This window comes from Amphibalanus amphitrite, unplaced genomic scaffold, assembly GCF_019059575.1.
Source record: "Amphibalanus amphitrite isolate SeventyFive unplaced genomic scaffold, NRLGWU_Aamphi_draft 000089F_arrow, whole genome shotgun sequence".
Taxonomy (NCBI): domain Eukaryota; kingdom Metazoa; phylum Arthropoda; class Thecostraca; order Balanomorpha; family Balanidae; genus Amphibalanus; species Amphibalanus amphitrite.
In genome coordinates this window covers 654271-678830 of record NW_024881585.1, presented here as the reverse complement: position 1 = coordinate 678830, position 24560 = coordinate 654271, and the positions used below count along the sequence as shown (strand labels likewise).

General features: G+C 45.1%; 1 protein-coding gene across 1 annotated transcript in view; it reads left to right on the top strand.

Annotated features, from left to right (window-relative positions):
* The window catches only part of LOC122380001 (sodium bicarbonate transporter-like protein 11), a 263700-nt gene that overhangs the window by 88671 nt on the left and 150469 nt on the right, over positions 1–24560 (top strand). Inside the window, exon 4 of the mRNA XM_043362735.1 lies at positions 18504–18610. Coding sequence (XP_043218670.1) covers positions 18504–18610 — 107 coding nt within the window. The remainder of the gene's footprint in view (positions 1–18503; positions 18611–24560) is intronic.

The window sequence follows — 24560 nt, the reverse complement described above, 5'->3', positions numbered from 1 at the left end:
GCTACGGAGGCTGGCCTAAGTTTGCCAGCAGCGGGCGGGGACACAAAAGTCCGATTTACACGGAACCAACACTAATCGATTCCAAATTTAATGCCCTGCCAAGTTCCAAGTACCAAGTACTCTGACAATTACCAAGTACTTAAACAAAGGACCAACTACATAGTACTTATGCGATGTTTCTCCAATATCTCAACTTCTGAACGTCAGATCGGCATGGAACAAACAGTGATGGATTCCAGATTCAATGCTCAACTCATGTAACCTTTGTGACCTACCCTGACCCATCGTGACCTCATACGAGGCCAATGGCCTGACCGTGCCTCACGTGACCAGCTTGATCTGGACTTGACCTATCGTAACCCTAGGTGACCTCTGTGCCATGGCCTGACCCACCGTGACCTGAGGTCAACCCACTGACCTGACCTGGCCCATCGTGACCTAATTGACCTGCCCTAACCTAATGTGACCAGTTTGACCTGCATTTACCTATCGTGACCTTAGGTGACCTGTGACCTGGCCTGACCCATCGTGACCCGTGACCTGGGGTGACCTATTGTGACCTAAGCGACCCCTGTGACCTTGCATGATCCGAGTTGACCGGAGACCTGACCTGACCCATCGTGACCTGGCATGACCTATGGTGACCTGACCTGACCTATCGTGACCTGGGGTGACCTGTTGTGACCTAAGCAACCCCTGTGACCTGGCATGACCTATCGTGACCTGACCTGACCTATCGTGACCTGGGGTGACCTATCGTTACCTAAGCAACCCCTGTGGCCTGGCATGACCTATCGTGACCTTATTTGACCCTTGTGACCTCAAATGACCCCTTTGACCTCAAATTAACCACTAAAACACCATTTAGCGCATATCTAGATTTCTAGAAGTCACTAACGTGAAACCTTCACAATTCGAACTGGCCAATTTTGCCAACAATTTCTAATTCCATGCGCAGCGTTAGCAAGCAAAGTCACTAGTCACTATAGGGCTCAAGTGTGGTATTTATTTTACCATTTCCCATACATGCAACATTGCACGTTTAAATCGAGAAAGCCAGGCATTAAAATGGCACGTGCATTATACTGCACTTTTGAAACATACGAGAAGTCAATGCTGATTGGTTTCCGAGACATGCAGGAAAATATGTTTTCCTGCACCTTTCGACGTTTTCCTGCACCCCTCAACGTTTTCCTGCACCTCTCAAATATATGACGTCATTATGAATGACGTCACACCATAAAGTTGAAGAGCATCATTTTGCTCCTTACAACTTCATTTTACGTATCTATCGTCCATTATATTTGATTGGCTTATGATATACCTACATACATTGTGTTTGATGCAAGGATTTTATTATTTGTCATGAATAAAGTGAAACATCACCATATAAAATTTAAACTTTGACGCTATTTCGCAACATACCATAGCCACGAAAGACTCAACAAGGTTGGCATTGGGGCGCTTTGGTTCCTCCATAACATTTGCAACGCTCCCTATAATGGTACGCATACATGGGAAATAGCTTCCTGCCCTGAGCTGGGAAAATTTAATAGTGTCACCTCGTATTTCGAAAGTACCTCGGGCCTACCTCGGGCCTACCGGCCCTCGGTACTTTCAATTAAAAAACTCGGTGACACTATTAAATTTTCCCAGCCCTGGGCAGGAATGTATTATGGTGCACATCGTTGCAAAATAAGCCTTTTCAAAACCACGCTTCCCACCAGTTTCTTAGGATTTGGCCCATTGACCTAAAATAAGTATAGACGAACTACTCGCGTCTTTGCGGCGTTCCTCGTCGACCAAAGAAGCAAATTGTTTTCTGAAATTACAGCGCAGGATAAGGGCAATCCTAACCTTTAAGCACGGACGTAGAAATAAAAGTGTGTTAAATATTTAACGTTAATTTATTTTTAAATGTGTATCAGAACGCTTACATTTACTACAAAACATTTATTTAAACGTTTAAGGTTTGAGGTCAAGCCTCACGAAATCGTCTCCATGGTAACGGAATAAACAAAGTCATCGGCATCATTTATTGTTGCCGCATTGCAAATTGCATAAGGTGTGTTGACAATCCTGTGCATATTAAACAAGAAAATATAGTTTGTCACCAATAAAGAGCACAAACAAATATCAAGCACATATTGCACGTGATAAGTGAGTCATTTCAAGGCGATAAAATTGACTTACGTTATTAAAGGTAGTGTGCCACCTTTGAAAGATTTCCCATTTTATTTTTCCTAGGATAAGAAGCTTCTGTTTTTACCTAATATCGCAAAAAAATCAAAAATGGGCCTGGAATAGTGCCTTTTTCGCCTAAAAGTTTTTCGGTTTTTAGATATGTATAACAACTGTAGTGGGCTGACCTGCAAACAGGCGTCGACAACAATCGCGAATGCGGCGCACATGTGACAATAAGCAAAGGTCATTATAGAGTTACGACGTACGGGAATGAGTTATCAGCTGTCTAATCGTAGACAACACAATGTCGAGCCTTAAACTGTAAGCCTGTATTGGTATTGTTTCTTTTATTTGGCTGTCGAACATTATTTATGGTTTGAAATATGATTTTATGTAAAATAATTGATATGAAAAAGCCGTCTCTTAAGTTATGACCCCATTTCACCACACGCAAGTGGCAGAAATGACAATGATCAGCTGACGCATTTTTCTTGGCCGAAGTCAGGGCGCGCGGCCCGACGCACCACCACCGCACCACAAAGTATGAGCAGAAGCCGCGCCCAAAGCCAGGGCCAGGTAACGTGAGGTAGCCGAGTCGGGGCAGCGTGCGCTGACCCAAGCCGGGGCCGCAGCTTTGGGCGCGGTCTACCGCACCCCCGCGGGCAGCCCCGGGCTATCACATGACACCGGGAGGACGCGCGGCCCCGGCTTGGGTCAGCGCACGCTACCCCGACTCGGCTACCTCACGTTACCGGGGCCCTGGCTTTGGGCGCGGTCTACCGCACCACCTAACAGGCGTGTTCGAAACCGCAGGAGATGATGATGAACGGGTTTATCAAACTTGATTGGATGGGCATATCGGTAATAGCGATTTCAGTGTGTGCATTTATTGTTCATAGTGGTGTGAAGTGTGGTTGGGGTACGACCGACAACCCGTCGGGGCGAATTTCGCAATGGGTACTCAAAATTTGAAGAATTTAACCCTCGCCGGACCTATTGGTTTTCTACATACGCGCCGGCCGAGGGGGGGCGGGTACGACCCCCCCTCGCCGTTTCGCCCCTGGTGGAGCTAGCGCGTCGCGGAAAAAAACGAGCGTGTGCGCCGTTACGAGACGCAGAGATTGGTATCCGATTTTAAGGTCCTAGGTCAACCGGTGACCTCTGAGGTCAGGTCAAGTGCCCCAAGGTACGGTTCAGTTTTTGGTGAATAACTTCGCAAAAAACGGTCGCAGAGCGCCGATTTTGGCAGCATCGTGTTTGTCTCGCTCAGGCGCGTCGAATGATATACTTTTTGTCTGGGTCAGGTCAACTTGGGGTGTTGACCTCAGGTCAAGGTCAGGTCAGCACCCCCAGGTCACGAAGTTGGTCGAAAGAGGTCATGTCGCATATCATTCGATTCGGCAGGTCTTCCTGAGTCCATTGGTGGCTTTTCCGACTCGCTAGCTCAATTTGATCAAGAGTTATTGACGAAAAACTAATATGACCTTGATGACGTCATAAATGACGTCACGCAAGGTCGACATTGCAAAAGTGACGCATCTAACCTTGCAAGGAGTGCATCAAATCACGATTCTGTGTGCTTGAGATAGTTGGAGATCGTTCCCGTCGCCAGAATAGCAGTTTTCATTTTTCCCCATTGACTTATAATGGTGAGGTCACGAAAATGACCTGACCTCATATGACCTTTAGGAAAAATCCGAGATATACAAGTTGTGGGACTCATAATGGATACTAGATCCTGCAAGTTTCATTTCCCTGTGACATCTCCTCTGGCAGTGAGGGCGTTGCGAAGTTGCGACATCTGAAGACCGTGCAGAGGTTCACTTATGACGTCATAGGTCAGTGACCTGACCTGACCCAAAAATGCAGTTGGTGTCAAAAGATCCGGCTTGGATCAAAGGTCAGGTATGCCAAGTTTCAGCTCTCTATCGCCAGCGTGTTCGGAGCTATCGCGAAAAACCCTATGGGGGGGGGGGCGGCACCCGCCCCCCCCCCCCCTCGGCCGGCGAGGGTTAAGAGTAAGACGTTTCCATGAGTTTTTAATGTATGGATAAGTTCTAAAAATCCGGTTCTCCTTATCTGGGCCATTAACTCCATACGGTCCAGGAAAGCTGGCACACTACCTTTAAAGCAAGCATTTCAAGCAGTGTGATCTGAGATATTTGGTATTTATGTAATTAAAGCATTTTATTTCATTTTCTTTGAATTTATCCTGTTTATCTGCTAGAGCAGTCAGACACTGATAATTTTATCATAATGGCTAGAGTCAAGAGAAGAAAAAACTGAGAGACACTTGCAATCTTAACAAATGTCATAAGAAACGGTTTGGAAGAGGTCTACCCAAGGTCTACCGGCACAGGCCTATGTTCTTGTTGCTGGAAGGCTTCTGGTGTGCGCTGAAATTCATCTGCCAACTGAACCAGACATAGCCCGACTTATGGCCAACATTTAAAGTAAAAAAGATTGACGAAGTTAAGTTGGAAGTTGCTACTGCAATTGAACACGATGGAGGCTGGAGCCGTCAAGAAAACTGAATGGAAGCTCAGCAAGACTGCAACAGTCGAAATGCCTACCAAGTGTGACCTGCTAATGACTGGCTTAATTATTTCTTGCGTGGCTCAACATAAGTGCTCAAGAGCAGAATCATTTACTTGTGTGTGCACTGCTTTGTGGAATGTTGTTAAAATCGAAAACCAGAATTCATGAACTTTTGGTGATCAACAGTGACCTTTAGCGATGACCTGATTGAAAAATTGTCTAGATGATTCTCGAAGTTCTTATAGCGAGCTACCTACTGCCCTTTCCGCATCTTTCTATCTTTCTTCCTTTGCGAGATAATATGGTGTGGACAAATACGTCCCCCCTCCTCCCATCACTATGGCGAAGTTGGCTGAAAGGCCCACCCGGGCGCGGGTTAAAGAGGCTCATGGGTGAATGAAATGATGCATCATTATGTGCACTCAGATTGGTATGAGTATATCGCCACTCATCCTACAGTCTCTACTACCATTAGCATTATTTTTATGTCTTCATATGCTTTGACGATGCTTTGATGATGTCATGAATGTTACTGCTGAGCTTCATCTTAAATACACAATACATAATGTTAAATCAACTAACAACCTGTATTAATCGAATTCGCAATCATGAAGAGAAACGCGCATGAGACCTGCAAAACTACGTGATAGTGAAGCTCCTTTAACGGATCTAGAAATGATGATTCTGAGCGCAATGGCAAAGCCGCTCATTCGAGATGTGAAAGTGGCCCCACTCGTTTGCACGTACAAACTGGACATAAATGGACTTGAGCACGGCACCCTCCTAAACGGTCGCTACCGGTGTACCAAATTTGAGCGCAATCTCCCCAGCCGTTCTCGAAATGTGGAAGCGACCCCTCGCGCGTGCGCACGTGCAAGCTGGACCCAAACTGACTTGTGCACGGCACCCTGCCAAACGGTTCCTAACGGTGTACCAAATTTGAGCACAATCTGCCCAGCCACTCTCGAGATGTGGAAGCGATCCCTGCACGTGCGCACGTGCAAGCTGGACCCAAACTGACTTGTGCACGGCACCCTGTCAAACGGTCCCTAACGGCGTACCAAATTTGAGCGCAATCGGCGTAGCCGTTCTCGAGATCTGGAAGCGTACCCTGCACGTGCGCACGTGCAGCAGCACCCAAACCGTGACCGGTGGAAATGCATCATCATTTGCATGTCCAACGACATGCCAAGTTTCAGCTCAATCAACCCAGTCGTTGTAAAGTTATTGTTGATCGAACAAATTTGTCACCACTTAGTTGGCACGTGGCGCGTGCCGTGTCCCTCACCAGGTATGACTTTGTGCTATGTTCAAGTGATTAAGCTTGGACGCTTCTACATTGTAAATGCAGTCTCTTCCGTTCCGTCGTGTTATTTACGCGAAAGAAGTTGATAAACTTTTGCGTTTTTCCCATAGACAAAGCATTGTGTCATTAGTTCGTGCCCTTACACGTACGGTGGCGCTAGTGTCGCTCAGCGGGAACGGCCTTCAGGCGCTGATTAAGCCAGTGTAGTCTGTCTATAGGGGAAGTTGGGGCAATGCCGGAGTTGGGGCAAAGCCGAAATTCGAGATATTTCGAAAACCGTAAAACATGGATGCCACCTGTCAGTGATGCTCTGAAGCTTAAGTGACTACAATTATCGCATGTTTGTTACGAGTCGTCATTCGGAATACTTCGACTGTGAGGGCGCCAAGAGCGTTTTCAAGGTACGTTTCCCTTGTACTACATGCGCCTTTGAAGCTGCATTTTTTACTCATGCTACCGTTTGTCTGGCCAATTCGGTCAAGTAATCTTTAGCATGTCTTTGCATAAGTGTGCTGCCTATTTGAAATTTATACAGCACGTTGAAAAGTTATGGGCCTGCAAATGAAAGTATGGCTGGCTGGGGTAATGCCGAAAACGTGCGATTACGCACGTGTTAAAAGCACGCTACGTGGACTTTACTGCTGTAGAATAGCAACACGTATTTTTAGTCACACAAATTACACTTTCAACCGACACAACCGCCTGTTACCTATCAGGAATGATTTACCTGGCATTTTCTTATTATATCACACAATTATAACTTCCAGTGTGCACCGCGTCCTCAAGCTCTTGAAACGTGTGTCAGCTTTGATGAATTCTGGATAAAGTTTGAGATAAAATGGCAAAACATCAATGTCGGCATTCCCCGTAGATCATTTCTCCCATTTTCGGCTTTCCCCGCAGTCCGGGGCAACGCCGAAAAAGTCACTTCTTTGATATTTTTAGTTTGTGCGCTTAACGGTATGCGAATTCATCAAATGCGCCTGGTATGTTTGAAAGGCAAAAGACTGGCCTCTCGAATGACGCCAACAAGAATAGCGTATGTTGTCTACCTTGCGTGCTACGGGCGTCAGAAAAAAAGTCTTCGGCGTTCCCCCAACTTCCCCTACTTATTATAGGTCAATGATTTGGCCATGGATGATATAACACTGGATTGGTGTCTCGTGGAAATTAACATTGGGATCCGCGACATTGGGATCGGCCTGCCATCTAGCGAGAGAATTATCGTAAGTTAGGAGCAAGCCGAGTGAACGCCATCTCTCAGCATTATGACACACGTGGGTTTGGTGTGTTAGTTGGCTTGAAGTGCATATTCCCACGAGTTGGAGGTAATCTTACTGGACTGGAGACGATAAAAATTCTTAAATGCTTGAAAGCCAAAAAATGTCAAGCAGCATTTAGGTAATAACGAAAGTAAAATGCGTAAGACGGTGTGTATTAAAACGCCCGGTCCCATCGGCTTGTATGACCTTTTCAATGGTCATTTACCCACAATGGTACAGCAGTTTGACAATATGTCATACATATTTGGTAGGCTTATTCCTTCTTCTCCGAATTTCGCTCGATTTTCTTCATCTTGGTTAATTGTTACGGCACGTGCCACGTGCCAACTTAGGGGTGTCGAAATTGTTCCACATAAAGTAACTCCGCAATGGCTGGGCCCATTACAGTAAAACTTCGTTAATAGTTAGGCACCCAGTGGCCAATGCATTTTCATGTGTCACTATGAGGGTGCTACTGCACGTGCGCACGTGCGGGGTGCCGCTTCCATATCTCAAGAACGGCTGGGCGGATAACACTCAAACTTTATACACAAATGTCACATCGATGCTCGCACTGCATTGATCAGTGCTTACATTGGTGCAGAGTCGTAAAGAAAACGAGGAAATGAGATGCGTGGTGTTTATGCCTTTCTGTTCCAGCAGCTGATTGATCCGCAACAGGAGATCCTTGTTTGCGAAGGCTTCGTCTCCCTTTTCCACCCCTTGTTTAAAATAACATTAACAATGTACGTACGAAGAAGATCACACATCAAAGTTGTTTTAGGCGGCTATCTTGGACCAGGGCTGCGGAGTTGTAGTCAGAGCCAGCGGTTCAGTTCCGACTCGGAGTCGGTTGATTTTTAAAAGCTCTAGTTGGAGTATGAGTCGAACGTCACCGAAAAGTCATCGACTCCACAGACTTACCAGGGCTGCAGAGTCGGAGTCAGAGTCGGAGTCTGTGTGAATCGACAGTTCTGCCCGGAGGAGTCGGAGTCGATATTTGGATACCGGAATCGGAGTTGGAGCCAAAGTCACTGAAATTTCATCGACTACGCAGCACTGGTTGGGTCCTTTTCAAAGAGCGTCTTGAATGACATATTGAGCGGCAATGACGTTAGCAATTCCGTTCAACTTTTTCATTAGACTTATAGATAGTAGGGTAAGGTGCCTAATTAGCGACCCCCTTAATTTGAACCGTCATTGCTAACGCTCTGTGGGTGCCACTGTGTGACTGGCTTGATTTTCGGAGAGATCGTTCATTTTTCTATTAAAATATAGTCATTTTCTGCCCCAATATTCACTAACTTATTTGTAGTGAGCATTTTGGCAAACCATTGCAAAAAAAACGCTAATAGGGAACTCCTCCCGATTAGCGACCGGGGAGGGTCGCCAATAAGTCTATGGGTTTACCCATATTAAAAATGGCAAAAAATGCGACGCCTGAAAAGATGAAATATGATCTCAAAAAGGTAACCTATACGCAAAGCACTCAATAACTCGAACAGGAACGTTTATCCAACACATTCACGTAAGTAAAAACTGATCACGTGATCCACCGAAGGCGAAAAGAAGGCGGAAACCCAAATTTTGCAGGCTATCTTGTATGATATTCGAGGTCCGCTCTGAATTCGGCACCCCTGCAGTCGGTGACGACATTTGGCATCCCCTGTCACACATTGCAAGCTTCAGCAACACCTCATTTTCATTTCTCTCTTTTCCCCTTTCTTTCCCTTCTTGAGCTATTTGCGACCATGCCAGGCGCAAATAGGAAATATGAGTTGCGACATATTTTTAACCGCCATGCTGTGCACAGTTGAGCGATTCACTATGGGAAAACGGTAATCAATTTAAAAAGGAATGTCGATTCAGAATAGAAAAGGTGCATCATCCTAATGTGCATCAATTTTCATCAGAGAGGGCCCAAACACACACATTTTGGATAACAAACTCGTCATTTTTACTTAAACTCACCTGAAACGTCCCACCAGAAACATCGACGACCGGAAAATAATTTAATTTGATAACCAAAGTATGGCTGACCTTTTGACGATGTTTTTACCCCGTTTTCTCCTGCCATTTTTTCTGTAGGGAGGTGGGTCGCAAATCGGAAAGGGTCGCTAATTAGGCACCTTACCCTACTTAACGTTCGTTTTGTTCTTTGATCGGGCAATTTTGTTTGATTTAGGCCAAAAAAAGACTCATTTGAAAATATAGCGAAAACGACACGTGCTGGCGAAGTCTCCAATAACTCCCTGTTTCACGATTTAATGAGGAAGTAACATGGAACTGCTTATCTTATTACTGACCCTGCACACAAATCTATTAATTTATTCGCTTTTACTGACATATAAAGACATAACCTTTTGAAAAATTGCACAACAAGCCTGCTACTACACCACACTCCCGTGTGTCACAATGCTAATCAGCGGCGTTCACTCGGCTTGCTCATAACTTACGATAATTCTCCCGCTAGATGGCAGGCCTGAGCTCAATGTCGCCAAAAACTGCGAAGACACCAATCCATTATTATCTCATCCATGATTTGGCTTTGATGATGACAGTGAATATTTTATTAAGTTTTGTTTAAAAAAAAATCAAAAGTAGGGAAACGTTGAGAAAAAGTGATCAATGCGTGAGGAAGTTCAATGCTTTCTTCGAAATATCAGTTTCCAGTTCTTCATATATCGTGTCATTCAACAGTTACATCAGTAACTGTTGAATCGTGAACAGCAACATGAAGATAAGAAGCATGGTACGGGAACACCCAGGGCTGTCAACACTCAGCACTGCCCGGTCGACCAGTCCAAAATGACACTACCTGAATAAAAATATGATTATTGGCGTTTATTTGCGTTTCGTACGGATATAAATCGCCACATGGCCCACCAAAGTTATTCCGGCTTCCGGCCAACGCAAAGATAAAAGAAGCATAGCTAGAAATGAGCTTTGACTGTAAGCAATGTATGGCAATGTTGAAAGACGGGTCAATGACCTACATACAATCTTCTGCTGGCATAAGAAAAATGACCACGGTCCGAAACCGTTTCCCAGATACTTAAAGCATGGATGAGATAATAATGGATTGGTGTCTTTGCAGTTTTTGGCGACATTGAGCTCAGGCCTGCCATCTAGCGGGAGAATTGTCGTAAGTTAGGAGCAAGCCGAGTGAACGCCGCTGATTAGCATTGTGACACACGGGAGTGTGGTGTAGTAGCAGGCTTGTGCAATTTTTCAACAGGTTATGTCTTTATATGTCAGTAAAGGCGAAGAAATTAATAGATTTATGTGCAGGGTCAGTAATAAAATAAGCAGTTCCATGTTATTTCCTCATTAAATCGTGAAACAGGGAGTTATTGGAGACTTCGCCAGCACGTGTAGTTTTCGCTTGTTTTTCACAATTCACATGAGTCTTTACTTGGCCTAAATCAAACAAATTGTCCTATCAAAGAACAGAACGAACGTAAGTACTATCGATAAGTATAATGAAAAAGTTAAACGGAATTGCTACAGACATTAGCCGCTCAATATGTCATTCAAGACGCTCTATGAAAAGGACTCAACCAGTGCTGCGTAGTCGATGAAATTTCAGTGACTTTGGCTCCAACTCCGATTCCGGTATTCAAATATCGACTCCGACTCCTCCGGGCAGAACTATCGATTCACACAGACTCCGACTCTGACTCCGACTCTGCAGCCCTGGTAAGTCTGTGGAGTCGATGACTGCGGTGACGTTCGACTCATACTCAGACTACAGCTTTTAAAAATCAACCGTCTCCGAGTCGGAACAGAACCGCTGGCTCTGACTACAACTCCGCAGCCCTGGCCCAAGATAGCCGCCTACGGCCTAAAACAACTTTGATGTGTGATCTTCTTCGTGCATTGTTATGTTATCTTAAACAAGGAATGGAAAAGGGAGACGAAGCCTTCACAAACAGGGATCTCCTGTTGCGGATCAATCAGCTGCTGGAACAGAAAGGCATAAACACCACGCATCTCATTTAACCCTCGCCCGCACATGGGGGGGGGGGGTTGCCACCCCCCCCCCCCCAGGTAGTCTTTCTGCTCTGCACTCAACATTTTTAAAGCTAGGAGGCTGATTTTTCGTATAGCTGCTCCTCTATCCTTTCTTGATGTTCACTGAAAATTTCAAGTTTCTGTGGTTTTTGGTTTCGGAGATATGACCTTGTTTTTCAGGTCATGTCATGACCCAAATGGCCAATTCTCAACATCTTGCGTTGGCTATGGGCCTTGTGAGCTTTTGACACCTTGATTTCGGCATTTTTTTGCCAGTCTTACCTCCCACCTATCATGGAACATGTTGTTCGACGATGTACAGATGTCAAGGTCAGGGTCAAGGTCAACCTAGGTCATCTAAGATAATTGCGTTTTAGGCAAGCGGAATTTATTTTTTGTGAATTTTTTTGACTGCATTTTTGGTAAAAGCTTCTCAGATCATGATTTCATGCAATATGGACACATAAACAATCGGTGCACACATCAGTATACACACAGACACACACAGACATACAAACACATATAATTGACCTTGACCTAACTTGACCTGAAATGACCTCAGCAGCAAAAACCTGGTCGGGTAGTGTGACTAAGAGGTTCTAGCTGGCTTGGCACCAGAAAACGGCATCGTCATCGGTATATGATAAGCAGTGCACTTGATATCCAACGGTGACCCAAAACAGCAACATTTTTTAGTTTGACCTGACCTGGAAGGTCAATGACTGACCTGAGAAGGTAAAACTGGGTATCATTGGATTCGTCTCTTCCCAAAGAATCTTTTTGGTCCTTACCGCTAAGCTCTATCTCCAACAGGAACGAAATGGCGCGGGGGGGGTGGCAACCACCCCCCCCCCCCCATGTGCGTTCTAGGATGGGAAAATGGCATGTGCGGGCGAGGGTTAATCGTTTTCCTAATGTTTCTGCACCAATGTAAGCACTTATCAATGCAGTGCGAGCATTGATGTGACATTTGTGTACCAAGTTTGAGTGTTATCCGCCCAGCCGTTCTTGAGATATGGAAGCGGCACCCCGCACGTGCGCACGTGCAGTAGCACCCCCATAATGACACATGGAAATTCATTGGCCACTGGGTGCCTAACTATTGACGAAGTTTTACTGTAATTGGTCCAGCCATTGCGGAGTTACTTTATGTGGAACAATTTTGACACCCCTAAGTTGGCACGCGGCACGTGCCGTAACAATTAACCCGGCAGTTGCTGGGGTATTTCGCCACCCACCGTTTGCTGGGGGGGGGGGGGCGTTAAACGCCCCCAGCCGATAACTCGAGAACCAATAGGCGCAGCGAAACGCACGAGGCGGCAAACGAAAGAACGCGACGAGATGCTTCAGATGAGTACTTTAAAGTTGAATTTTGAGGTCACAGGTCAGGTCAAGGTCAGGTCAAACACCTGAAATCGGGCTTTCAGTAGCATGGACTTCAGGACTTCGCAATGGGCGCCTCTCGTCATAAACTCTGTCAAAACGGTGCACAATCCATCATATAAGGCCTACAAGAGTGTCAGCTCCATGCAGGGGTCAGTCAAGCATAGGTCAGGGTCAAGGTCAGGTCAACCGGGCAGGCACATATCCCCGAAAATAAAAACTGATATTCGCAGCCTGTGACACATGTTTTATGGGTAATTTGGGGCGTAGAACACGATGGTGACATTCATTTTATCATATGTGTACGTGTTTGGCTAAAAAAGTTCAATTTAAGAAATTCATGTATCATGGTCGTGAAGTAGTCACGAGAAATTGCCAAGATTCAGTTCAAGATTTTGGAAAATGCGGAACGATAATCAATAATCGAAGATAGCCATTTGATTTTCCATGGTATTGGCAGTCTCATGGCGTTTACGGCATGTCTATATGTCTATTCTGTGATTTTATATGATTTTTTGAACATATGCCGTTTTTGGTCGAAAACTCAGAAATCATGACGTCACTAAAACCTCGATATCTCAAAAATTTTCCGACCAATTTTTTTGAAACTTTGTCACAATAAACTTCAATCAATTCCCTACAGGTACCCAAAATTTGGCGCGCCTGCGGCGCGCCGTTTTTATGCTATGGCCCGGCGAAAAAAGTGGGGGCGTTTAACGCCCCCCCCCAGCAACTCGCGGGTTAACTAAGATGAAGAAAATCGAGCGAAATTCGGAGAAGAAGGAATAAGCCTACCAAATATGCATGACATATTGTCAAACTGCTGTACCATTGTGAGTAAATGACCATTGAAAAGGTCGTACAAGCCGATCGGACTGGGCGTTCCAATACACACCGTCTTACGCATTTTATTTTCGTTATTGCCTAAAGGCTGCTTGACGTTTTTGGCTTTCAAGCATTTAAGACATTTTTTGTCGTCTCAGGTCAAATAAGATTACCTCCAACTCGTGGGAATATGCACTTCAAGCCAACTAACACACCACACCCACGTGTGTCATAATGCTGAGAGATGGCGTTCACTCGGCTTGCTCCTAACTTACGATAATTCTCTCGCTAGATGGCAGGCCTGATCCCAATGTCGCGGATCCCAATGCTAATTTCCACGAGACACCAATCCAGTGTTATATCATCCATGCTTAAAGCATTACAGTCTGAGCGGGCCGAAAGCATATACCAGTTTTCCGAACGCTCGTGCCAATACTAAAGAGATACTCCACCATATGGTAAACGCAATTTAGACGATAATCATTCAGGACTAGCCAAATATGTTATAGAAACGGGCCACTGTGTCGCTTGGGGAACTGTGAAAGTATTAGCTTATGAGTCTGACTGGAATAAACGAAAAATCAAGGAGGGTATTTTCATCGACAAGGCGAGAGGAAATGTGCTGAATGTGAAACATGGGCCTCGTTTCATAAAAAGGAATTACTTACGGCGTTCCGTCAATTATGCCAGATTTGGCGTATTTGATGCCAATTCGGTTTCATAAAGCCGGAGACCGGAGTAATTCACGCCATTGAAATTACGGAGCTTCATTTACGGCAAATGCTCGATTCCGGACCAATTGATGCCGTTTGGGTGTCATAAAACGACGTAATTAACGCCAAATATTTCATCAAGTTCTTGATATCAGTGGTGTAAACTACGCACAAAAATGTTGCGTGAATTTGAATTAATGTGAAGATTCAAAGCTAATTTTTAATATATTTTATGATGTTGAGCCCGGTGAGGAAGAAAGAACAGCCAAAATGAGACAAAGATACTGCAAATCTTCTGTACCAGTCGCATTTTGTGGCCACTATCCAGGGTATATTGAATTAGGGGGTAGGACCAAGTTTAGTAGGCATGATCTCAGCAATTATCTTGTTTTATATGGCGGTTATCATTATCACAATATAATTTTTGATGTCATGAAGTTTGTATATCTTGGCTTTACGAAAAATAGTAGGACAACAAAGATAAATTTCGCGAAAAAAATAATTTTAGTTGGAAACATCCATTCTGGTATGCAAAATTCAGTATGAAGCCAGTATGGTGACCGTCTAGTGTGCCACCAAGGCTGAGTACCTGATATCAACAGGAGTTGTTTACTATTTTGCCTTACGTTGCTAGGTGGTTGCTAGGGAGCTAAGGATACTCTCTTGCGCGATCATTTGCACTTATTTTTCCTCATTATATCGACATGTTGTTGTTTCTGAGACTTAGATCATGCTAAGAAAAAAACAGTTTTCTTAAAATGTGTATTTAAGTGCCGTAGGACTAACACAGCTCTGCAATTCTGCTTAAATATCTGCAAAATCCTGACTTCCCGGAAAATTGTTGGTGGTGATGGGGATCGAGCCCGTCGATGAAAAGTAAAGCCAATATTCAAAGGCTTCAAAACATTATTTCTTGTTATTCTGTGAAATAGCAATGCAAAGACCGATGATAGTGCCAGTGTTGAGCTTTCCAATGAAGCATTGCAATTAGTAAGTAATGTTATTATCACCTAAGATATCTTCCATCAAATATTAGAATTCTGCCATTGTCTTGCTGTAGAACAGGGTTACTGTCAGTCTCTTGGGAACACGATTTGCCGGTCTCAGATCGAAAAACACTTCAAAAAACGGTAATAGACAATGGAATTTCCCACCTGATAGCATCTCGGGTTTGTATATATCCTGTCTAGAATTTTCATAAATCAGACGTAAAAATGGCCAATTTCGTCAGATTCCGAATTTTTGCCATTGGGTCTAATGTTAAGTATGGCTACTTTCAGTCTCTTGGGAACACGATTTCCGTAGGAGAGAGTGGGGCAAAGCGGCCACCCTAACGCTTCTCACGATGCCAACGTTTGATTTTTAAACTTGGAAAGATTCTTTCTATACCAATGTGATCCCTATTAAGTTGCCTTTTATTTCAGCTGCGTTTTATTTCCAAAGGCGTTCACGTATGGAAGATATTGACAAAACTTTAAACCTATGCAATTGCATATTGGCCACTTTGCCCCATACACTGGGGCAAAGCGGCCACCGGCGTCTTCTCAAGTCCCGATATGGGAAACAACATAGTTGCCTCATGTACGACTAGGGTATTTGATGGTGACAAGGTTTAAGCGAGGATGGATGTTTACTTTATCATCTTCCACCTGTAGGTAAACAAAGAAATGATTTCATTAAAAAAAAAACATTTATTTGCATTATTTGGTAACTCATGCAACTGAAAAGTGGCCAAGATGAATGCATGACGACACATTTGAATATAAATAATGTTTTTTATCCAGATGGAAGCAACTTATGGCCAATAGGGGGTGGCCACTTTGCCCCGGCCAGTTTGCCCCGCGCATACCGTCCGAGACAAAAATATTCCAGCTTAGCTTTTAGTGGGGTAAAAAACATTAAAATTGGTAGAATGCATGTACGATAACCATGCAATGCATGGACAAGAACGCTCATAAAAAAATTCCAAACGGTTATGGAATAACATAACATTTGAAAATTGTAAACATAGTTGGTAACCTGGCAAGAAATGCTTTTCCGTGTTTCACAGAACAATGGTGATGGTCCTGAAACCCCGGTCTGGCTCATTCGAACGACCGTGAAGAGAAGTATAATTGGAAACCATAAATTGGAACTGACGCCAGCTACGAAGGGCTAAAACGATGGGTGGCCGCTTTGCCCCGGGTGGCCGCTTTGCCCCACTCTCCCCTACCTCAGATTGAAAAACACTTCAAAAGTCGCAGTTAGTAGACGATTTAATCTGCAAGATAGCATCTCGCTTTTTTCTGTATCTGGTCATGTATCTTCATAAAACCCTCTCAAATATAGTCAATTTAACATTAAAGTCTATGGATTTAGAAGAATTTTCATATCCGACTAGATTTGGGCTACCATGTCTGTTGACCGGGGGCCGGCCACTATCGGAATTTTGTTTATTCGCCGCGCCGCGCCACTTTCGTAGTGAGGCACTTCCGCTTAGCTGGCTTTCTGCTGTTTTCAATATATTGATCTAATAAAGGATGGTCATCAATATCAATTTTGTTTTTTCATATTTTTTTTTAAGATTTAAATTCAACATAATTGTTTTATAATTTCTCGTAAAAAATAAGTGTTGACATGAAATTGTAATTTGTAGGACGCTCGATGAATTACGGCAACTACGCAAATGTGCTTAGTTACGGAGATGTTAACAATTCCAGTTGTGGCTTTGTGAAACGGCTTCATTTGCGCTCCGTAGTTTGAAAGGGTGTGAATTACGGAAAGGTGTAAGTTACGGCAGAGCTTTATGAAACGAGGCCATGGTGTTGTGGCGAGTTCTTACTTCCTTTTATTAGAGGTCTTTGTTCTTATTTTATCACGCCTTATTTGATTCATGTTTATTTTCTTGTCATTGTTGCTGCGCGCGTGAAAAACAATATTTCTTTTTAGCTCAGAAAACCGAGTCAACGTCGATGCTAGAAATTGTTTTTAGTTCAGAGTGTGCGGCCTACTTTCAAACTGTCATGTTCTTTATTTTCGTCTCAATATAATTTTAGCATATTTTATCTACTTGTCTCGGCCGCCACATTGGTGACCCCGACGTGATATGAATTTAACTTTTAAACAGTAAATTATTGCTCTTCAAGATTGTATATACCTACACATTCAAAGAAGACTTTAAAAGAAGAACGAGGAAGAAACATATCAAGTAATCGAAAACGAAACGAGATGCATCTACTACGTTACTCACACAAGAAAGACAACCGACCAGACGATCACCTGAATATTCGCCGGTGGTTTCGGGCCGCGCCGCCTCCCTCCGCACCGGCCGAGCCCAGCGCACCAACTTCAACTTCGCCTTTCCGAGCGGCTCACCGACTTGTGGCCGTAACCAAGGTGGATCCAGGCCGCGCTGAGCCTCGCCGCCTGCTCCACTGCGGTGCTTCTTTATCTTACCTACCTACCTACATACCCAAGCGTTCGTCAACGACATGCACCCATACGTCGCCGCGAACGCAGAACGCAAGTCAGCGAGTCGCAAGCCGCCGTCGCCGGAGTTTCCGGGATGCGCCGTTTCATCGCCGCTCCCGTCCGACGCGGCACGCGCTGGGTCGCCACCATGAGCCGGTCTACGCCTATTCTGTCTGAGAACTTGTGATCGATATTTTTTTAGCAAGATATATATTTACTAAACCTACGTTCTACTACTAGATGTGTATCGAGTGCTCGGCTAGGCGACTAAATGATAGTTCAATGTTCATGGGGTTTATTTTTGTTTATTGTGATTATTCATGTACGCGAATTCGTCAACGAAGTGGAACGCTACGATATACGATCCGATGTTTTCTCGAAGATCTGCGCCGCTTTAAGGTTTATTTGTCGTTTTTGAATTTTAATTTTTTTCTTACGTGTTTATCTGTCTTTTTAAGAATTCTATCCAAGGCTGACGAAGGAAGCTGTAACGCTTCCGAAAGCTACCAATAAAAATTTAAAGCTGGTGTTTGAACAATCTTCTACCAAATGAATCTGTCCCAGCTCAACAACATATATAATCACATATACCTATATGCTTTTCACCAATGCGCCCCCTCTGGTGACCCCCCCCCCCCCTGTGGCATGTGGACCGAGCCAATACAGTCAGTTAAGAGCGGACAGAGCAGTCTGTGCTGGGAACACTACTCACTTAGGGCCGGACAGAATTTCATTTTCCATTCTCCCATGTGCAGATGTGTTCTCAGTGCGCTTTGAAAGCCGTTCTCTAGCGGTGCTTCCACCGTTCATCGCCCTGCTCTGTTTCAGGCCGTACCTGGAGGCCGGCAAACGAGAGCTACTGGCCGACTACGCGCTACCTGTGGCCGTCCTGGTTATGACCTTTGTCGGGTCATACCTGTTCCGAGACGTGAAACGTGAGTCAGTCGTCGCACACACACACACACACACACGCACACACCCACACACGCACACGCACACGCACACGCACGCGTATCTGCCAAAATCTCAAGGAGACTCCCGCCCAGAAAGTAAAACTGGTGGACGCAGGCTGGCACGGTCCGCCGACATCAAAACAACGGTGCGTCAGCTGATTATTGGTCCTCCGATTCAGGAGAAATTATTAACGCGGGAACGCCGGCGCTAAATAAAGGCGGTAGGATTCACGGCTTTGCATGATCGTGTGCAATATTTTTTATAGTATCAAGCGAGGGGTATTGCTGGAGTTTTGCAAATAAATATTTTGTTTTCAGTTTAACTATGCGATCGTGAACACTTTATTTTCATAGATACGATATGAAATAGGATAAACAGGCCAACCCAAGGCTATGTAGGCCAACCTTAGACTTCGCATAGCCATGGACATTGCGTAGGAAGGTACTCGCCGATCGTACCACGATACCACGGGCAAAATATCAGACTTTTGGGAGTTTTGTGTCGCTGAAATGTATTTTAAGTGCTAAGAAGGAAAGTAATTCAATTTAATGATGTCATGTACAATGGACATTTAGCCATTCCAAGCAGGTAGTTTGCCTGGCTTCGACAACCAGATAGCCAGGTTTATTTCAAGAGCTTCTAAAGAGGTAGTGGATTTAATATCGTTTCTATTACATTTATTTGATAATCCTACATATCAGTAAACCTGCCACGTTATCATTCTCGTCGAGCGATTACCGGCACATCGTACCAATTGGTACGATGTGCCGGTAATCGCTCGCCGAGGATGCCAATGCAGCGTCGAGCGTCCGATGGTTTACGGTAGGAATTATAACAATAGTTTTAAACTAGCGCTTTTTAGAACCATGGTCCGAAATGGTAATTCAAAGCAGGGCTGCGGAGTCGGAGTCGGAGTTGGAGTCGGTCGGAGTCGACAGTTGTGACCGGAGTCGGAGTCGGAGTCGATTTTAGAAACCCGAGCCGGAGTCGGAGTCGGAGTCACCGAAAATCTGTCGACTCCGCAGCCCTGCTAGGTCTGCGGAGTCGGAGTCGGGAGTTGGAGTCGGTCGGAGTCGACAATTCTGCCCGGAGTCGGGAGTCGGAGCTGGTTTTTGAAAGCCGGAGTCGGAGTCGGAGTCGCCGAAAATCCATCGACTCCGCAGCCCTGATTCAAAGAACCTCTTCCCCTTTCAACTCACCTGAAAAAGCTGCTTTCGTGTACCACCCAGCACCCGTTTCGTAGATATATCAAAATGATAACCGGAGGCGAAGATTATCTTTATGATACCACGATTTGTGGGGCTGACTAGTACCGACGGGGATCCCACAAACACGACGGTCACATTCATTAAACATGATGTACGGCGTAAAGCACCACAACTCACCCCAAAAGCGCAACCTTCTGAGATATCTTATATTTAGTTTCAATGCTGGTACTGGTGCAGTTTCAATGCTGGTACTCTGCTCATTTCTGCTCGATAAAGTTATTTCTCGCTTAAATGCGCCTCACATTAATCGTGTGCTGTGCTCCACAATCAATGCGCCGCGCGCTCTTCCTTCTTATCGGCCCCCTTGAGATCGTATCCATCAATATCTATTTGCTTCTAAGTTCTAATGACTTGTAGAGAAACAATTTTAGAGCGTTTAACAAACTAATTGCATAACCTATGAGCGATGGGAAAAGCCCAATCGTCCAACTCATAAAAAACATTGGGACACAAACAACTGGAAACTGATGGTAGTTGGTACTTTCACGCATAGGCGGCGGAACGGGGAGGCACCGTGCCCCCCTTTGATTTTGGCATTTTAACATGGGCTCTATGGGCGTTACATGAAAAGAATGGGACCAAAAGTCGGCAGTGCCCCCCCCCCCCCTTCCCCAGTTGAGCTGGGCGCAGGTACTAAATAGCATCAAAGGAAATCCTATATTCATCTCGCCGCATTTAAGCGCACCAATCGAAAGACGACAGCGTGACCGCGCTGACAGGCTATCAACCTGGCCACATAAAACTAGCTAGTGCAAGGAAGATGTCTATATAAACCACTGGACCATGCAAAGCGTTCATGTAAATAAAATATGAGTAAAGATGACCCGTTTGAGGGCAGACTGGCCAAACAGTGACGTTACACGCGGATCTCAACACTGCACAACCCATTCATCAAAAAAGATCTCGTGGATCCCTATATACGTCATAACTAGCCCTAGTACGGGGGTATATAGCCATGGACGTAAATGGCCGGCTTAAGGCACAGGATCCCAATTGTCATCCCCATTACGTGGTCCCCAGAAGTCGCCAGACCGAGAGCCAATGGCAGTTAAGCACATCTTACACGTGCCGACAAACGTGACACAATGAATCCAATAATGAGCCCGCCAATAAGCATGCCTAATTCTGCATGTAGGCTGCTATTTACCACCACGGCGGAAGGCTAAAACGCATCCATACAGCTCAACATAGGTGTCAATTTCCGCCGGGTTGGGGGTGCTCAAGCTCTTTAAATTCCCCGCCGGCTCGGCTGGCTTGGCTTTGGAGCCCCAACAGACGGTGCGGGTCAAGGTCACCGCTGAGGCGGCGGCGGATTTGCTGCGCCCGGGCAGTGGGCACCCTCAATTCGGTGAAAATCGACACCCATGCAGCTCAACATGACAAAACGCTGCATACAAGCGCACGTCCTCGCATTTAATTGACGCATTTAACTGCGTCACTAACCTCGTACACTGTACAACACTGGTGAGATGACTGTCCGAAGGAAACTGCCGACTTTGGCTGGCAACATTCAGGGTTGGTGACTTATGTACTGAGTTCGGCTGGCTGACAGCGATGTGACTTCAGGACCGGTTGATGAACGGGCCATCCTAGCCCCATACTACAGGAGCCCAGCTGGTCTTGGCGAGCGGCGGCGACTGGACGAGGCTGGACCCCTACTACAGGAGCCCAGCTGGTGCTGACGAGCGGCGGTTACTGGACGAACGGGTCAGCCTGGACCCCTATTGCAGGAGTCCGGCTGGTCTTGGCGAGCGGTGACGACTGGACGAGGCTGGACTCCTACTGCAGGAGTCGAGCTGGTCCTGTCGAGGAAATAGTTCACCTTTAACATGGGATTTTAAACTGAGATAGCAGTCTGATAGAGCAGATTTGTGTATGCCCTATATTTGAACCGTTTGAGATATTCACCTTTTATCAGTGAATATTGGTGCTTAAATTCATGCTCTAGTGCTCATTTACAGCAAGCAGAAACCTCTTCAACACACACAGTGGCCAATCAGCGATGAGAGCACTTACAGGAGCAGAATCCCTTGCAGCTGATAGGTTGTTCAGCTGTTAGTGTTCATAACTCTAATCATTAAAATAATGAAATCCCTTTAGAAGAAGTGTGTAATTCCAAGTTAGAATACATTTAAATTTTATTCATCACATTTTTAACACATCTTTTTGAATTTTATTAATCAAATTACTCACAGAAGGTGAACTATTTCTTTTAACACTTACCTTGCTTCAATGGTGACATGTAGCTCTTGCAGCAGAGAAGGCACAGCATTTGGCTGAAACTTCAAATATTGACTTGTTGCTATCAATTATTCAGTTTTGAAATGCATACAGGTACAGTGAATCTTGGGTTCTCCTGTAAGAATGCAGACCGCAGAAGCAGAAGTTCATCCAAAGCTTGCGCCTGAAAAAGGGCCAGGTTTAATATATGAGTAAAATGAAGACTTTTCATTTTATCATTATACCATAATCACATTTTTACCTAATTTGTAAGAAATAGGTTAAGGTTAGCAGAAATAGGTAAGGTTTTGACTAGACCCCCTGGGTCACAACAGGAGATGACCCCCGTGATTGGTGGGACCACCAGGCACCAGCACTGGCACAGTCCATTCCGACCACCGCACACCTATCAGCCCGAGAGCACACTAAATTGCATGTTAAAGCTCCATTAATGCTTTTTTCAATTTTGGCCATCCATTTTGTTGGGTCCATCATGTCCATCACCAAGCCACATTTAAAATGCACTCCACCACCTGACCACACCAGGCCAAATCTGCACCGCGCTACACAAAATCCGCACTGCACCAAGCTAAATCCACGCCACACCAAAGCCTCACCAGCCGGACAAGCCAGCACAGACGAGATCTTGTCGAAATTGCCATGCTTTGCAGAGTGCATCCTGGCCTACCTGAACCTGACCTTACCCAACATATGAGCCTGACTGTCCTTAGCACTGGGAGCTCATTGAGACCAGGCCCCACAGGCCTAGTGGCCTCCTGAAACCTGATTTCCATATGGGGTGAGCTATTTAAGAATGGTGATCGGATATCGAACCCGAGACAAGACAGCAATGAGCAGTGGGGGTTCATGCAACCATAATCATGTTTCCTTACCACAAGTATCAAAGCAAAAACAAAAATAGCTACCTATCGAATTCAAATTTCACTGGAACCTCACCCGCATGGATCTTAAGTGAAAGGTACATCTTGATACATCTGCACGAAAGATAGGTACCTACATCTTGATCCACTCATCTCAATCTTGTTTATCCGCATCCAGGGCATGCAACACTTCTTGTCAAGGCCGTATATAGGATATCGCTTATGGTGTTTTTGGCACAACTTACTCGACTGCTGAGCTCAAATGCAAATTGCAATCACGGTCATAAAATACTGAATATTGAATCGCAATGTATATTCAGTCGATGCACCCCTCGTTCGATGTCTCTCAGACGACGAAGACTGTACGTCGTCCGGCCAATCCTGTTCTAGGTCAACGGGGGCTCGGCTTGGGCTCGGCTGCAATTATGGAATGTGATTGGCCGAACGGCATAGAATCTTTGTCGTCCGAAAGACATCGAACAAGAGTAATGTCGCTACTGCGCCATTGTTGCATCGAATTCGCCCCATAGAAGCACGTGTTAACTCTCCCATAGGGCCCTGGGTAAACTCTCTCCATAGGGTCCTGGGTAAACTCTCCCCTTGTCTATTTTCTTTAAACGGGGATAGTTTGGACAACAAAATATGTTCGACCTCATAAAAAATAAAACTTAATTTTTGATGTACCTCATTGATGCAAAACATCAGAAAAACATTAGAAATTAAGTCAAAGAAACCGATTGTTTATAAATGGACAGCTGACGGCATGCCTCCCGTGTCCCCTGGCTTGAAGCTTCGGCTCCGTGTTACCTTAGTATTCTATGACCGTGGGTGGACGCGTCCCCGTCCTCCGCAGCCGAGTTGCCGGCCATGCGAATTCCATAAGCATCCAAAAACATGTTTATCTCCGACTCTCTGCTCCTTCGAAAGTCTGTCGTGTGGTAACGGGTTTGTATTTGCTTGTAGCATGTGTCCACACGACCAGACTTTGTGAGGTGACCAGCTCACACCCCCACACCGAACCCGAAGGAGCAAGTGCGTCACTTTACGCGCCGCTTGTGCCCACGCCAGAGGCCAGAGCATATCCACCTCGCATTACGACGAAACATTAGAAAACCAATAGCAAAAACACGCCGACATAATATTGCTATCCGTAAATATCCGATAGCTGTTGGTGATCTAAATACGCCACACCGTAAAGTCGGCTGCTCGAACGGGCGGCGGCAGTCAACCGTACCATCGCCGGGCAAGGCCCTAAAACATAAGGTTGGACGAAATTCTCTACAAAAAATATACTAGAATAGCGCACGAGTCCAAGCTATTACCGTTGTGTCCTTACAAATGTGTCGCAAACAAGCTTTTTCTTTAAAGGGACTGTGCCACCTTCCAATGATTTCCCATTTTATTTTTCCTAGGATAAGAAGCTTCTGTTTTTACCTAATATCGCAAAACAAATCAAAAATGGGCCTGGAATAGTGCTTTTTTCGCCTAAAAGTTTATCGGTTTTTCGATATGTATAACAACTGTAGTGGGCTGACCTGCAAACAGGCGTCGGCAACAATCGC